The sequence below is a fragment of the Orcinus orca genome, chromosome 5 (genome assembly GCF_937001465.1).
Source record: "Orcinus orca chromosome 5, mOrcOrc1.1, whole genome shotgun sequence".
Lineage (NCBI taxonomy): Eukaryota > Metazoa > Chordata > Mammalia > Artiodactyla > Delphinidae > Orcinus > Orcinus orca.
Window position 1 is genome coordinate 80,506,862 of NC_064563.1, and position 15,028 is coordinate 80,521,889.

The window sequence follows — 15,028 nt, forward strand, 5'->3', positions numbered from 1 at the left end:
TGGAACAGCTGCTGGGCCTGGTGCCTGCGGCTTTGCATTTGAAATACTGACACTTATTAAAGGTGTTCTTGACTCCGGAGCAGCTGTCTTGACCCCAACTCCCCTTGGCTTTGATTATCTAAGTTAAAGAAGAATTTCCAGAACAACTATGTCATGGTGCTTTCACATAGACCAGGAGAGACCTTTCCCTTCTTCCCGGGTGGGGTGGGGCTTCTGAGAGACTGAGAGCCAGGGAGGTGGCTGGTGGGCTGGGCTAGGGGTCTGAACGTCCTTGGGGAGCCGGGGTCAGCGTCTGGAGCATGGCTGCTTCCCTTCACGTGCTTCTCTCTCACCAGTGTGGATGCCCACAGACTCCCCCGGGCGGGGTGCTGAGCCTGTCTGCCAGACACCAGGCCTCAAAGCCTGATGGGGGGGGAGGGCTTCCCTGGTGGCGCAGTGGTGGAGAGTCCGCCTGCCGATGCAGGGGACACGGGTTCGTGCCCCGGTCCGGGAAGAACCCACATGCCGTGGAGCGGCTGGGCCCGTGAGCCATGGCCGCTGAGCCTGCGCGTCTGGAGCCTGTGCTCCGCAACGGGAGAGGCCACAGCAGTGAGAGGCCCGCGTACCGCAAAAAAAAACAAAAACAAAACAAAACAAAACAAAAGCCTGATGGGGGCTCTGGCTCCCTTTCATCTTCTGAGCCCCGGCCCCGTGGCTGCCACTCTGGAGCTGCTTGTCTGGTTTCTGAGTCCTGTGGGCTGACAGTCTCTGCTCCTCCTCCTTACCTTTCCTTCCGTCCCCCTCACTTGTCTCCTCTCTTGCCAGCTCCCCCATTTCTCCCACCCTCTTTGGCTTTCCTCCTGCACTTGTCTGCTGGTCTGAACTGGGGTCAGGATGGCCAGAGGAGCCTCGGAGCCGGGAAACAGCACTGGGCTCGGGGCCTGGGGGCTGCCCTCCTGTACTTTTCTTGTACTTGCCTAGCCCAAGCCCCGAGATGCGCTCCCACTTCCCCTCGTGTAAGCTGGTGCAGAGCGTGTCCCCTCACGATGGAGTCCTGTACTTGCCCGCCTACGGCAGCCCACACCTGTCCCTCCACCTCCCTCTGCCCCGTATACAATGCCCGACCAGTGAACTGTGCTTCTACTCATTTAAGATGACTATGGGGCCAACAGACAGCATAGCACTTATTGGCTTAACTCCTGGATCGTGGACCCACACGAGCCTGTGTGGCCTTGGGCAGGTGACTCGACCTCTCTGTGCCTCAGTTTTCTTACCTCGAAAAGGATTCCAACCTCAAAGGGTGGTTGTGAGGCTTAAATGAGTTCATACATGTAAAGTGCTTAGAACAATGTCCAACTATTTTAAAATGTAGGTGTTATTATTATCCAGGTATGGTGAGGCCAACAGATCAGGAGACGGCTGCCATTGAAAAGATAGTTTGTTACTCACAGGTCCCGAGAGGAGAGGATGCGTTACGCCATAGGCTGGGGGGCACCCGGGGAAGCACAGGGGTCAGTGAGGAGGCAGCGTGAGGGGAAACGTGGGCTAGAGCCTCTGTTGAGGTTTCTGCAGGAAGGAATGGGTGAGGCAGGGTAAGCAGGCTTGGGATTGGCTAGTTTGAATAATGTCGGTGGGCTGTGAGGCGTAGGACTGTCCGAGTTACCTGGCACTTGTCCCTGGGGTGAGTAGGGCAGGGGAGTGGTGGGCCAGGTGTGGGAACCTGACTGGGGTGGGAGGCTCTGGACTCCAAGGCGAGTGGTTGACCATCTCTAGGAACTGGCTGGCCTGGGAGAGGCAGGCTCCCCAGGTCAGGAAGACCCCGGATGTCAGACGGCAGAATGAAGAGATATGCTTAATGCATGAACACACATTTTCCAAATAAAATGACAAGGCATGTTTAGTTCTACACTCTAATTTGAAGCGAGACTGTCGGTCCGGAGCCTTGGGAGCCGCGTGGATCAGAGGAGAGAGCAGAGGCCGTGGGGAAGAGCCCCCAAGCTACCGTCCATGGCTCTTCCCCAAGGCTCCTCATCTTGGGATGGGCCCACCGGGCCCCCCTTCAGGGCTGCCTGGAGGGCTCAGTGAGGTGGCAGGTCGGAAACCCCAGTCCCCGTGCCCAGCCACCAGGAGCATCTCAGCCCACAAGAGTTAGTACATTTCTGTGTCCATTTTAAGAAAAAACTCTTGGGGCCCTTACACATTCTGGGCCTGGGGCCTCACCTCTCGTAGTCTGTTTGGAAAGAAAAGGAAGACACGTTCAGTCTCGGGAACAGATGAAAGATCACAGCGTGCAATGCAGGGACCAGCGGGTGCACCCGAGGGCCCCGGGGATGAGGCCGAAGGAGCCGGCAGGACAAGTTGGGGGGCTTCCAGAGACGCTTACTGGCTGTGTCTTCCTCTCCCTCCTCCCTGGACCTCTTTATTCTGTCTCTTCTAGAGGACTCCCTTGGTATGGAGGGCCTGGAGTTGGATTCCCTGTGTATGGGTTTGGGAAGTGAGACCTCTGTCCGGCCGCCATTAGGGCCTGAAACACTTTCCAGACAAGATGAACCAAAGACCCTTCTCCTGGACCCAGCTACCTTGAGGGGTCTGCTCAGGGGTCAAACGGGGGGCAGGCCTGAGAGGTGGCTGAGGGTGCGGGGAGCAGGCCCTGTTTGCATGGCCTCAGGCAGACGTACGCCCCCCGGCCTCACGCACCTCGGCCCCCCTTTCCTCCTGGGTGGGAGCGAGGGTGCAGGGAGTTACAGAAAGGAGGGCTGGCCTGGCATTTCCCTACCAGCTGGGAGAGACCACCAGCGTCAGCTCTCTCTCTCCCCTCCCCAGCAGCCGTTTGGAGCTCCCGGGACTCTTGCTGGCTGGCAGCCCTCCTAAGGCGGAGGGTGACCCCAGCTGCATCCCCCTGACCTTCCTTCCTCACGGGGGTCTTGCCCCCTGTCTCTCTAGCATCCTGTTTGCTGACATCGAGGGCTTCACCAGCCTGGCGTCCCAGTGCACTGCCCAGGAGCTCGTCATGACCCTCAACGAGCTCTTCGCCCGCTTCGACAAGCTGGCTGCAGTGAGTCACCTTTTGCCCACTGCCCTGGGGACCCCGTGTGCCCGAGCCGGGGCCGGAAGGGTGGCCTGATCTGGGGTAGGGTGCTGCAGAGTCCGCCATCGGGGACTGGGGAGGCGGGGCCGTACAGGCTGTGGCTGCGTGTCCTCACGCCTCACGTCAGCCCCGCCGCACACTCAGAGATGCTCACAGTGTCACCGGTCGCAAGGGAGCAAGCCCTCCATCGGTGGAAAGGGGTGGTGAGGCCTGCAGGAAATGCTGCCCTGACCCCTGAATTTGTGTTTGGAGGAGCAAATTCGGTGCCACAGAGCCACGTTGCTGATCAGGGTGGCCAGAGTGATAAAAAAAAATAATAAATGAGTCTGAATCTCAACTGGCCTGCAGACAGCTGTGTGTCACCCAAGAGACTTATGGAAAGAGGACTCTTCCACGTTGGGACAGATTGGAAGTGACCCCCTTCCCGGGCATGGAGTGGTGAAGGACACACGTTCATTAGTCCCTGTTTATACTCTGCCGTCCTTTCCCAGCCTTTGTGGCTCTGAGCGATGCTCTGTGCCTTTGGAGAGTCCTATGTCGGGGCCCACTTACTGCAGTGTCCACCGAGAGGTGGACACGTCCCCTGGGCCGTCACAGGACACCAGGCAGATCATGGATGAGAGACGGTGCCAAGGGCCTCCAAGGGCATTGATGGTGGGCCTCACACCTCACTGATTTTATCACCGAGTGTGGGCGAGGTGAACGGGGACATGCTCGGCCCTTGGGTTTTGGAAGGGCCTTGAAGGAGAGTCCAGGGCACACAGATACTTGGGTCCCAGCGTACCAGCTTCACGAAGTAACCTCTGGGAAGCAGACTTGGACAGCTCAGAATTGGTGATTAATGACAGTCCATCTCAATCCCAGTTATGCATCGGTTGCGGCCTGAGGGGTGACCTTGCAGCGGGCGCGTGCTTCCGCTCTGTGGCTGTCTTAGCACGCACGTGCTTGCTGGCTTAGCAGAACTGTCTTGGATAAAAATCTCAGGCTGGGGGTCAGGCGAGCTTTGGTTAAATCTCACTTCTGCTTCAGTCTTTTCATAAAAGGAGAGTCATAAAACTGTTAGTAGAACCGTAGGCCAGGAGTCAGAGCGTGTCGCAGGGCTGGGAGTGGGATGGGCCCCTCACTCTCAGCTCGGGGCCTCTCACACTGACGAGTCTGCCCCATTTGCTGCCACATTGGACCAGCTGTATTCTTCTTGGGCCTCAGCTGTGGCCAAAAGAGTGAGTTCCTAGGCCTGGGGTGGCTGGAATGCTTCTCGAGCGCGGCTCAGCCTGTCCTCCGTCCCCCACGGCTCCCGATAAGCCTGTCCCCAGGCTGGGGCCACACCTCATGCCGGCACTGGGTCTGTGCTCGCTGCCCTAAAAGGCAAGTTATTCCAGGCATGGGGTGAATCTGTTTGCTTCCCGTTTCTTTCCCTCCCACTTCTCTTTCCTACTATTTTTAATTTTTAAAATTAATTTGCTTTCCAGGAGAATCACTGTTTACGTATTAAGATCCTGGGAGATTGTTATTACTGCGTCTCAGGGCTGCCTGAAGCCAGGGCTGACCATGCCCACTGCTGCGTGGAGATGGGCATGGACATGATTGAGGCCATCTCGTAAGTGCCCGTCTCCAGGGTGACTGCCCGCCTATGGGGACACTGTCCATCTCCAGTGGGACCGTCCGTCTGCAGGGGGACTGTCCCATATCCCGAGTAACTGACTCATGTTGGACTGATGGAAGCAGGGAAATAGTGGGGCAAAGCCGCCTCCCAAGGACCCTGGCCACACCGGAGGGTTGATTCACACCTCCAGGCTCTGAGCCTCCTCCCGGGCTCCTGTGCTCACAGCAGCCTGGGAAGCTCTGCACAGAGGGACATGTCCTGGAAGAAGGGAGGGCTTTGCAGACTCCAGGGCAGCAGGAGGTATGGAGTCACCCCTCCAGGAAAGGAGGACTGGCTGGCGGCTGTGCTGTACCCTGTGCCATGGCAGGGCCTTGCACCCCAGGCCTCATGTCTTCTCACAACCACCCAGCCAGGGGTAGAAGTCACCAGTCCCGTGTCTTCACAGATGAGAAAGGTTGGGCTCACAGAGGCTAAACGGCTCCCCAGGGTAATACTGCTAGGCAGGTGGATGCAAACACAGGTGTTCCCGTTTAAGAAAATCCCTCCTCCCTGCCAGCAATAGCAGCCAGGATCTTTGGCCGATGCTTGGTCACTGCTGACCACAGAAGGAGCCCCAGTCATTAAGCAACATGGACAAGCCCAGCTTACAGGTCAGCCAAGGGAGTAGGCCAGAGATTGCGTCCAGGTTCCAAAACTGGGAGCTTTAGAAGTAGACTGGGTGGGGCAAAGGAAAAGCCACAGTGGGCAAGGTCAGAGGTCAGAGGTCAGAGTAACTGGCCCAGAAGGTGGCCGGGTCCATCCTGTTTGGCTCAGTTCCTTTCGGCAGTGTTTGCCGAGTGCCCCTGTGTGCCCGGGCTAGACAGGGTGTCTCTTGCCCGGAAGCACAGAGCCTGTTGAGGGGCCAGGACTCCCGTTGCTCTGATACCAGGCATGCCCAGTGGACACCATCAGGTAAGAGAGGCAAACTGCGGTGGGAGGGGCCAGGAGGGGGCAGTTGATTTCACTGGGAGGACCCAGAAAGGCTTCATGAAGAAGGTGGCCTTGGAGTGAAGCCAAAAAGGTAGAATGAGAGATATCAACCTAAGCCAGTGGCCAGAGGCCCTGTGGATGGAAGGCACAGCTCCAGCAGAGGTATTTGCAGAGTTGATCCCAGGACGAAAGAAATAGATGGATGACATAAATATTCCCTGTGGTAGGTGTCAGCCTCTCCGTGGTGGGGTGGGGTGAGAGCTGGAGCCCACATGGTGGTCCTGCCCACCAGGCCAAGTCGGACTGCCGGCCCCATGGCTGGCTGAGTGGTTCCATCCCCAGGGAGCCAAGGAAGGTCCAGGTCCCCAAGAAGTGCACACTGTGACCCTCCCCCCAGAGCACCGGCTCCCTTTTCCACAGACCCCGGGCCCCAGACGCATACCCAGAGCTGTAGAGCTTCCATCCCACTCCCCCTCCTACAGGCGGCCCGCCCCGAATACGTGCGTGGTGCATGTGATGGGGTTGGCGCTGTCTTCTAGCACGTGGAGCACCCCTGGTCCCCTGCACCTGCCCCAGCTCCCCTATCTTTCCTGGGCAGGGCCTATGTTCTCTTTTTCTCCATTATCCTGTTAATGTCGAAGAAGCAGCAATGTGGGTAAATCCGAGAATTACATGAGTGGGGTTTGGAGTGACTATAACTTTCCTGTCGACTCAAATCGGCACTAACGTGCGCTTGCATTTTCAGAACACAACTTAATTATTGACTGAGGGTAGCGCTGGCTCAGGTGCCCTCGCTGGGGAGAAGCAGTGGGCCTGGGACGTAGTGTGAGGCACTGCGCCACCTTGCGGGCAAGCTGGGAAGCAGCGCCTCTCACAACCCTCAGCCCCTGGGCACCAGGGCCCAGCCCTGCCCTTCAGGATGCACAGTCCCAGACTCTGGATTTGGGCTGGCCTGGAGAGAAATGACTCTTTGACCCCTGCACCTTCTCACGCACCCTGACCTCTCTGCGCCTGGCCCTGACCCCCTCCCGGCCTTACTCCTACTCCATCCCTAGGCTGGTCCGGGAGGTGACAGGTGTCAACGTGAACATGCGTGTGGGAATCCACAGCGGGCGAGTGCACTGTGGCGTCCTTGGCCTCAGGAAGTGGCAGTTCGACGTCTGGTCTAACGACGTCACGCTGGCCAACCACATGGAGGCTGGAGGCAAGGCGGGGTGAGTGAGTGAGGGCAGCTTCCCGCCCGGCCCACCCAGGTGGCTGTCACGGGGAAAGGGCTAGGGTGGGCAGGACCGGGTAGCTGCAGCCCTGGGGTTGGCAGAATTTAAGTGGAATTCCTCTAGTAACCAAGCACTGACGCCACACATGGCAACTTGTAGGGAGCGTGGCCCCAACCTTCACCCAGTCTTCACCCAGAAAATATTTACATAGAACCTGGCGGCCTGTCGTGAGACGCAGGAGGTCAGGGTAGCCTTAGAGAGGAGGGAGGACCCCTGGATAATTCCGGGGGTGGCCAGGAGGTGGAAGGTCAACTGGCCTGGCAGACGGGGCAGGATGGGGGCAGGTGAGGAAGGTGAGGGTCAGGGGAGCTGCCAGGCTGAGGACAGGCACAGGCAGAGGAAAACACAGTACTTCAGGGAATGCAAGTAGAGCAGATGGCCTTTTAGGAACCAGTGGGAGAAACAGTGCCTGTGTTAAGGACGTGCATGCCAGGCTGGGGAATTTGGACGCAGTCCTGCAGTCAGCAGGAGCCACTGCTGGCTCCTGAGCAGGTTTGCAAAGTTTGTGAGACCGGAGGCCGTGCTCTCCCGGCAGGCCGATGTGTTACATCCCTGTAATAACGTGATGCAGATGTGATGCGGTGTGGTCTCGGTGAACACGAGCTGGCGAGGAGCCCACCTTGCCATCTTGATGAGGTTGGAGGGATACAGTCCATTGAGAGATCCAGGTAGGGGTTAGCATTTGAGTCAGAGTTCGGGGCCCTGGGATTCGAATGCTGACTGAGTTGCTTACAGTTTGGTTCTGCATGGGAACAGGGGTTCTGAATTCACGTCTGCTGCCCTCCTCTCCCTGCTTCCCCCCCTACCCGTAGACGCATCCACATCACCAAGGCCACACTCAACTACCTGAACGGCGACTACGAAGTGGAGCCGGGCGGTGGGGGCGAGCGCAACGCCTACCTCAAAGAGCACAGTATCGAGACCTTCCTCATCCTGCGCTGCACCCAGAAGCGGGTCCGGGGACCGAGGGCTGGGGTGGGGGGCGGGGGGGTGGGAGGGCTTCATTCTTTGGGGAGGAATGTTGCTTAGCCTGCTGCTTCCTTCTCCTCTTACTCTTTCCTTGAGGCAAGTCCTGAATTTCTTATGCAGTCGTGGTTCCCGCATCTCAGGAAGGACGTGAGAGCTACAGAGGCTTTGTAAAGGCTGGTGGCAAAGAGGGGAGGTTTTCATTTTGCTTCTGTTGCAGAAAAAGCAACAGACCTCAGATCGGTTAGTAACAATACAGCAGAAGGCCACGAGATGGAAAAGAAGCATCAGGGAACTCTGTGTATACCACGTCCTTTATTTCCATCTCGTTCCTTGTCTGTTACCTAAACCAGGTGGATCTCGCTCTCTCTCTGCCTGTCCTTATATACCTCTGTTTCTTGAAACTCTGTCTTTTCCCCTCTTGCACTTTCCAGTCTTTCTTCTTCCTTCTTTTGTCTCAGCCCACACTTGCCAAAATATAAAACTGAATTATTAGCAGACTTCAGTGTTCTATTTTTAATAGTGTCACGTTCCACGTTCTTAATTTTTAAAGCAAACGAGAACATTTTATATTTTACATTTTTCCTTAATTAAAATGCCTTTTACTTATAAATCTTTCAATTGAATTTATCTATTGGTCAGAGCCCTTTGATAGAGAAAAGCTTCCCTGTTTCTGTCCTAAGGAATTAGACTGAAGACAAAATTAAGCTGTGAGAAAAGTTCAGAGAAAGTCTTGGAGACAGCAAAAGTAGATTCTTCAAGGTGGGCAGAGCTCTTTGAGGCAGGTGTCCACCCTGAGAGGGACATCAGAGGGACACCTCACCCTCCACACATCCCAGCACACAGGACCTGGCTACGGGGTGCCTCTGAGGGAGCAGTCTCAGGCCCTGCCACAGACATCCGGAAAGAGAGATGGGAGGATTTAGGGACTCTGGGGAAAGCACTTAGTGGCTTAATTGACTCATTTTAAAGCATTTGCTTGTTGTTTGGCTGGAGTATAAATGAACCGAAATCCTCCCAGGCCCCCTCCCACACTCCTCCTGTCTGCTGGGCCCATAGCGCCTCTAGCCTCACCTTCCTGCCCCGCCCAGGCTGAAGGGTTACCCTCTGCCCTGGGTTCTCTGGGTCTTGATTCTTCTAGCTTGACAAGTGGCTCAGAAAAGATGAAATGGAGACAGAAAAGGACACCCCCCACCCCTCCAGCCCCGACCCAGAGCAGTGTCTGCTGAAGCAGGCTGTGTCCCCTCCCCTCTGCCTCTGATCTGGCCGGCTCCCTTCCCAGGCTCAGGGAGGGAGTTGAAGGGAAGGCCACCCAGGTCCCCCCAGGGCCTCTCCAACCCTCCACCTCGAGCTCATTTGGATGGATGGACAGATAGGTTGTGGTTGGCACATGGAGAGCTGGCTAAGGCCCCATTGGTGTATTTGTGCAGTGCGCGTCAGCCCTTGCATCTCACGTTTTAATGACCCAAACGTCCAGAAGCTGCAGGGCCTGTCCTACTACCCGCTCTGCTAGAACATGCCTGTTTTGGGGTGGAAATTGGAATCTCATGTTTCCTCTCCGTCCATCACCCCCCAAGCACTTTCAGACCCAGGTTCTGCCCACATCTAAAATTCTATGCCAGCGACAGATGTTCCCATGCCCCTTGGCTTTCTAACAAGACAAACCTCGTCATCCTGTTCTGCTGCTCCCACCTGAGGCTCCCAGCTCCCAGCCAGGGCTGGCGCTGGGGCGTTCGGAGGGATTTAGGATGATTTCTTGGGTGAGCTCTAGGATCTTGGCAGACCTCAGGGCTCCGGGCTGTGCAGAGAAGGGAGGGAGGTACTGCCTTGACCCCTGCCTGGCCAGGCACCTGGGAGGAATGAGGAACTCCCTACTTGAGCTCACCTGATGGGCCCTGCCCACAGGCTGACGCATCTGTGTTGCTCTCCCAGAAAGAAGAGAAGGCCATGATCGCCAAGATGAATCGCCAGAGAACCAACTCGATCGGACACAACCCACCACACTGGGGGGCCGAGCGCCCCTTCTACAACCACCTGGGTGGCAACCAGGTGTCCAAGGAGATGAAACGGATGGTGAGTAGCTGGCAGGGTAGTGTGTGGGCCGCACTCTCCAGGGCTAGGGCCTTCTGTGGGTGTGAGGACTGGGCCAGGCCCCTCCTGTTACACAGAAGGGATCGTTGGAAGGGGGCTCACCCTGACTTTGGACCAGGAGACAGAGCGCCTGACTTCCGGCCCTGGGCTTTCTCCGCGGGCCCCACCATCTCTTGGCATGCCGGATTTGGCTTTGGGGCAGAGCGGTAAAGCCCCTTCTTCCCTCCCCCTTGGCAGACCTTGCTGGTGTAGGCTGGAAGCAGACCCATCTGGCTGGACTCAAGGTCCAAACACAGCCTCCAGGGCCTCTTGGCCCTGTCTGGGGAGCCCCGGGGAGTTGGGTGGGCACAGGCTTGTCAGACACCTTCCAGAATCTGTTGCATTTCCCAGGCAGTTGAAACACATCTCCTGGCCCAGTCGCTCAGAAACCATCCCAGTGCTTTTTGGCAAGTGCCAGGTGATGGTCTTTTTGCCCTCTGTGCTGAGAACCGCCCTGCTCATTCCAGTCTTCCTGTGGGAGCACGCAGGCTGAGTGAGCAGAGGCCGTGGTAGAGGTGCTGCCTCCATCTCAAGGGACCCTGCCGGCCTCAGAGGACAGACACCCTCAACCACCCCTGCACACAGCAGGGACGGGCTAATTCAGGATGCCCTGCCTGTGTTCTATCAGTAATGCTAAAAAGAAGGCTTCAGAGGGTGGGAAGAAGAGAATGAGGGATGACAAGAAGTCAGTTTGAAGCAGTTCTTTATTTTTATCTGAGATCTTGGCTTCTGCATCTGAGCGCACTCCTCAGGTCAAGGGCAGCCTGGTACCCAGGCAGGAGTTGCCCGCTCTGAGGGAGGGATGGGTGAGGAAGCCGTGTGTGTGTGTGTGTGTGTGTGTGTGTGTGTGTGTGTGTGTGTGTGTGTGTGTGTGTGCGCGCACGCGCGCATGTCCACTGAGTTCCCACAGATCCAGGTAGAGGAATGGGGGGCCATGCCGACACTAGGATCCCCACGTTGGGGGCCTGTGGATCAGACTGGGTTTAAGCTGCAGCAGCAGGGATTAGAGAGAGACTCCATGGGAGTCCAGCTGAGTCGGCAGACAGATCCAGGGGTCTGAGGGAGGGGACAGGCTAGGGACCAGTCATTCTGCTCCTTGCCAGCTAGCAAATAGCAGATGACAAAGGTTTAAGGAAAATGTACAGAAGAAAAAAGTGAATTGAGTCAAGATCACCATTTTAACTTCTGGTGGTAAAGAAACAACTTGCAGGACACCAAGGTCCTAAGCGACGAAGAGTGGGAAAGGTCAGCCTTGCCCCAGGGCTTTGAACTTAGACGTCCCAGGCCTGGTCAGTGCCACCCAGGGCTCCAGGCCCCACTCCTGCTCCCTCCAGGCCCCTCCCCAAAGCAAAGAGCAGTTGCTGGATCCCCCCCTGTTCTCACCCCAGTTCTTGAATCATCTCCTGTGGACTCTCTACCCACTTGACCAGGACAGCCAAGAGGTGAGAGAGGGAGTGAGAGGAAAGGGGGAGACTGAGAGCAGAATGCAAGGAGAGAGGCTCTCATCCAGGTGGGAGGAAAGAGGAGGACAGGTCTCAGGAAGACCAGAGCGGGAGGACAGAGAGGGTAAGGGGGAGATGCAGGGCGGGGAGCAGGAGATGAGGGAGAGCAGGGAATAAAAAGATGGGACAGGACAGAGGTGGAGAGGAACCACCAGCAGGCAAGAAAGGTGCCTGCTGGTACGTTCTCCGTTTAAAATCTTCGGAAAGTTCTTTTCTTTAGCGATATTTGGTGTAGGTGGACTCTTTAGGTATTTCAGAGTCTCCAAGGGGGCAGTTTGGACTATAAGCACCGATTTGGCAGACATTAATCATTGTTAGGACAAGAAACCTTGGAAGAATTAGCAGAAGGGCTGTAACTGGGGAAACAGTCTCACGGGAGACTGGCTGTCAGAAAGGCTCCTCCGTGGTGTTGGTTGCTTCACCCAGTGGGGAGGGAATGCAAAGTGATCAGAAAGCTCGGGGACACCCCTGTAGAGGGAGAGAAGAGGCTCCCCATCCCTGTCCTTGCTGGGCAGAGTCACCCGAGGGGCCAGCATCAAAGTACCATCCCCTGGGCCCCTGCCAGCCCAGTGTCTAGGCCAGGAATGGGATGGGGTCTGGCAGCCGCCAGGCACACCATTGGCTTTTGGTGTTAAACTCGCCCAGAAACCCTTGGGAAAGATATGCAAAAAGAAAGCTTCTACCCTGACTTCCACTGAAGATGCGGTGGAGGGGAGGGGATTGGATTAAGCAGTGACTGAGAGCAGTTAGAGGGGAGTAACTCGTAGTCAGCAGTTTATTTCTTTAAATCTTGTTCCAACTTTTACTCAGCTTTTAAGATGTAGTAATGAGCTGTGCTGGTTTAGGCATGAGTGTTGTAAGGTCTCTAAGGTTCTTTTTTTTAAAATTATTTTTATTTTTATGTATTTATTTTTTAAATTTATTTATGTTTTGGTTGCGTTGGGTCTTCGTTGCTGCTGGCAGGCTTTCTCTAGTTGTAGCACACAGGGGCTACTCTTTGTTGCGGTGTGCAGGCTTCTCATTGCGGTGGCTTCTCTTGTTGCGGAGCACGGGCTCTAGGCGCGTGGGCTTCAGTAGTTGTGGCATATGGGCTCAGTAGTTGTGGCTCACGGGCTCAGTAGTTGTGGCTCACAGGCTCTAGAGCGCAGGTTCAGTAGCTGTGGCTCACGGGCTTAGTTGCTCCGCGGCATGTGGGATCTTCACAGACCAGGGCTCGAACTCGTGTCCCCTGCATTGTCAGGCAGATTTTTTTTTTTTTTAACATCTTTATTGGAGTATAATTGCTTTACAATGGTGTGTTAGTTTCTGCTTTACAACAAAATGAATCAGTTATATATATACGTATGTTCCCATATCTCTTCCCTCTTGCGTCTCCCTCCCTCCCACCCTCCCCATCCCACCCCTCCAGGCGATCACAAAACACTGAGCTGATCTCCCTGTGCTATGCAGCTGCTTCCCACTAGCTATCCACCTTACGTTTGGTAATGTATATATGTCCATGCCACTCTCTCGCTTTGTCACAGCTCACCCTTCCCCCTCCCCATATCCTCAAGTCCATTCTCTAGTAGGTCTGTGTCTTTATTCCTGTCTTACCCCTAGGTTCTTCATGACATTTTTTTCCCTTAAATTCCATATATATGTGTTAGCATATGGCATTTGTCTCTCTCTTTCTGACTTACTTCACTCTGTATGACAGACTCTAGGTCTATCCACCTCATTACAAATAGCTCAATTTCGTTTATTTTTATGGCTGAGTAATATTCCATTGTATATATGTGCCCACATCTTCTTTATCCATTCATCCAATGATGGACACTTAGGTTGTTTCCATCTCCGGGCTATTGTAAATAGAGCTGCAATGAACATTTTGGTACATGACTCTTTTTGAATTATGGTTTTCTCAGGGTATATGCCCAGTAGTGGGATTGCTGGGTCATATGGTAGTTCTATTTGTAGTTTTTTAAGGAACCTCCATACTGTTGTCCACAGTGGCTGTATCAATTTACATTCCCACCAGCAGTGCAAGAGGGTTCCCTTTTCTCCATACCCTCTCCAGCATTTATTGTTTCTAGATTTTTTGATGATGGCCATTCTGACCAGTGTGAGATGATATCTCATTGTAGTTTTGATTTGCATTTCTCTAATGATTAGTGATGTTGAGCATTCTTTCATGTGTTTGTTGGCAGTCTGTATATCTTCTTTGGAGAAATGTCTATTTAGGTCTTCTGCCCATTTTTGGATTGGGTTGTTTGTTTTTTTTGTTATTAAGCTGCATGAGCTGCTTATAAATTTTGTAGATTAATCCTTTGTCAGTTGCTTCATTTGCAAATATTTTCTCCCATTCTGAGGGTTGTCTTTTGGTCTTGTTTATGGTTTCCTTTGCTGTGCAAAAGCTTTGAAGTTTCATGAGGTCCCATTTGTTTATTTTTGTTTTTATTTCCATTTCCCTAGGAGGTGGGTCAAAAAGGATCTTGCTGTGATTTATGTCATAGAGTGTCCTGCCTATATTTTCCTCTAAGAGTTTGATAGTTTCTGGCCTTACATTTAGGTCTTTAATCCATTTTGAGCTTATTTTTGTATATGGTGTTAGGGAGTGATCTAATCTCATACTTTTACATGTACCTGTCCAGTTTTCCCAGCACCACTTATTGAAGAGGCTGTCCTTTCTCCACTGTACATTCCTGCCTCCTTTATCAAAGATAAGGTGACCATATGTGCGTGGGTTTATCTCTGGGCTTTCTATCCTGTTCCATTGATCTATCTTTCTGTTTTTGTGCCAGTACCATACTGTCTTGATTACTGTAGCTTTGTAGTATAGTCTGAAGTCAGGGAGCCTGATTCCTCCAGCTCCGTTTTTCATTCTCAAGATTGCTTTGGCTATTCAGGGTCTTTTGTGTTTCCATACAAATTGTGAACTTTTTTGTTCTAGTTCTGTGAAAAAATTCCAGTGGTAGTTTGATAGGGATTGCATTGAATCTGTAGATTGCTTCGGGTAGTAAAGTCATTTTCAGGCAGATTCTTAACCACTGCGCCACCAGGGACGTTCTCTAAGGTTCTTTATTAATAAAAAGGTTGACGGGAGATCGTACATGGACTCCTGCTCATCTAACCAGGCTCGGGTAAGCTGTGCATTCTTCAGAGGCGGCAGGCTGGGCCCAAGTGTTCCCCACAGCAGCTTTGCCAGGGCAGGCCTGCAAACCAGAGTCTGCACCTCAGTGTGGACGAGCAGAGGGGCCCACGGCCTCTGGTCTTGCTGTAGGTCAGAAGGAGAGGACTCGGGGACCAAACAGAAGCACTGAGCTGAGCTGCTCTCCAGAAGTGCGGAGGCACAACGGCAGGAACCCATCTGAGTGTCCTTCTTGCCGGCTGGGGACCGTTGTCCTAGGACTAGAAAGCAGGTCGGGGGACTGGAACCCAGTCTGCTGGCCTGTGTTCTTAAAGGCCCTTTGCCATGGTTTATCCACCAAAGTGTTCCCTGACTGCGGTCAGTTCACCACCCCAGCCCGGCACACAG

At 54.3% G+C, this 15,028-nt stretch overlaps 1 protein-coding gene across 2 annotated transcripts in view; it reads left to right on the forward strand.

Annotated features, from left to right (window-relative positions):
• ADCY5 (adenylate cyclase 5) overlaps window positions 1-15,028 on the forward strand; it is a 157,437-nt gene that overhangs the window by 101,643 nt on the left and 40,766 nt on the right. For both annotated transcript variants that reach the window (XM_049710441.1, XM_004278826.4), the window contains exons 4-8: window positions 2,923-3,034; window positions 4,537-4,664; window positions 6,695-6,853; window positions 7,729-7,870; window positions 9,815-9,955. In XM_049710441.1, the coding sequence (XP_049566398.1) occupies window positions 2,923-3,034; window positions 4,537-4,664; window positions 6,695-6,853; window positions 7,729-7,870; window positions 9,815-9,955 (682 nt within the window). The remainder of the gene's footprint in view (window positions 1-2,922; window positions 3,035-4,536; window positions 4,665-6,694; window positions 6,854-7,728; window positions 7,871-9,814; window positions 9,956-15,028) is intronic.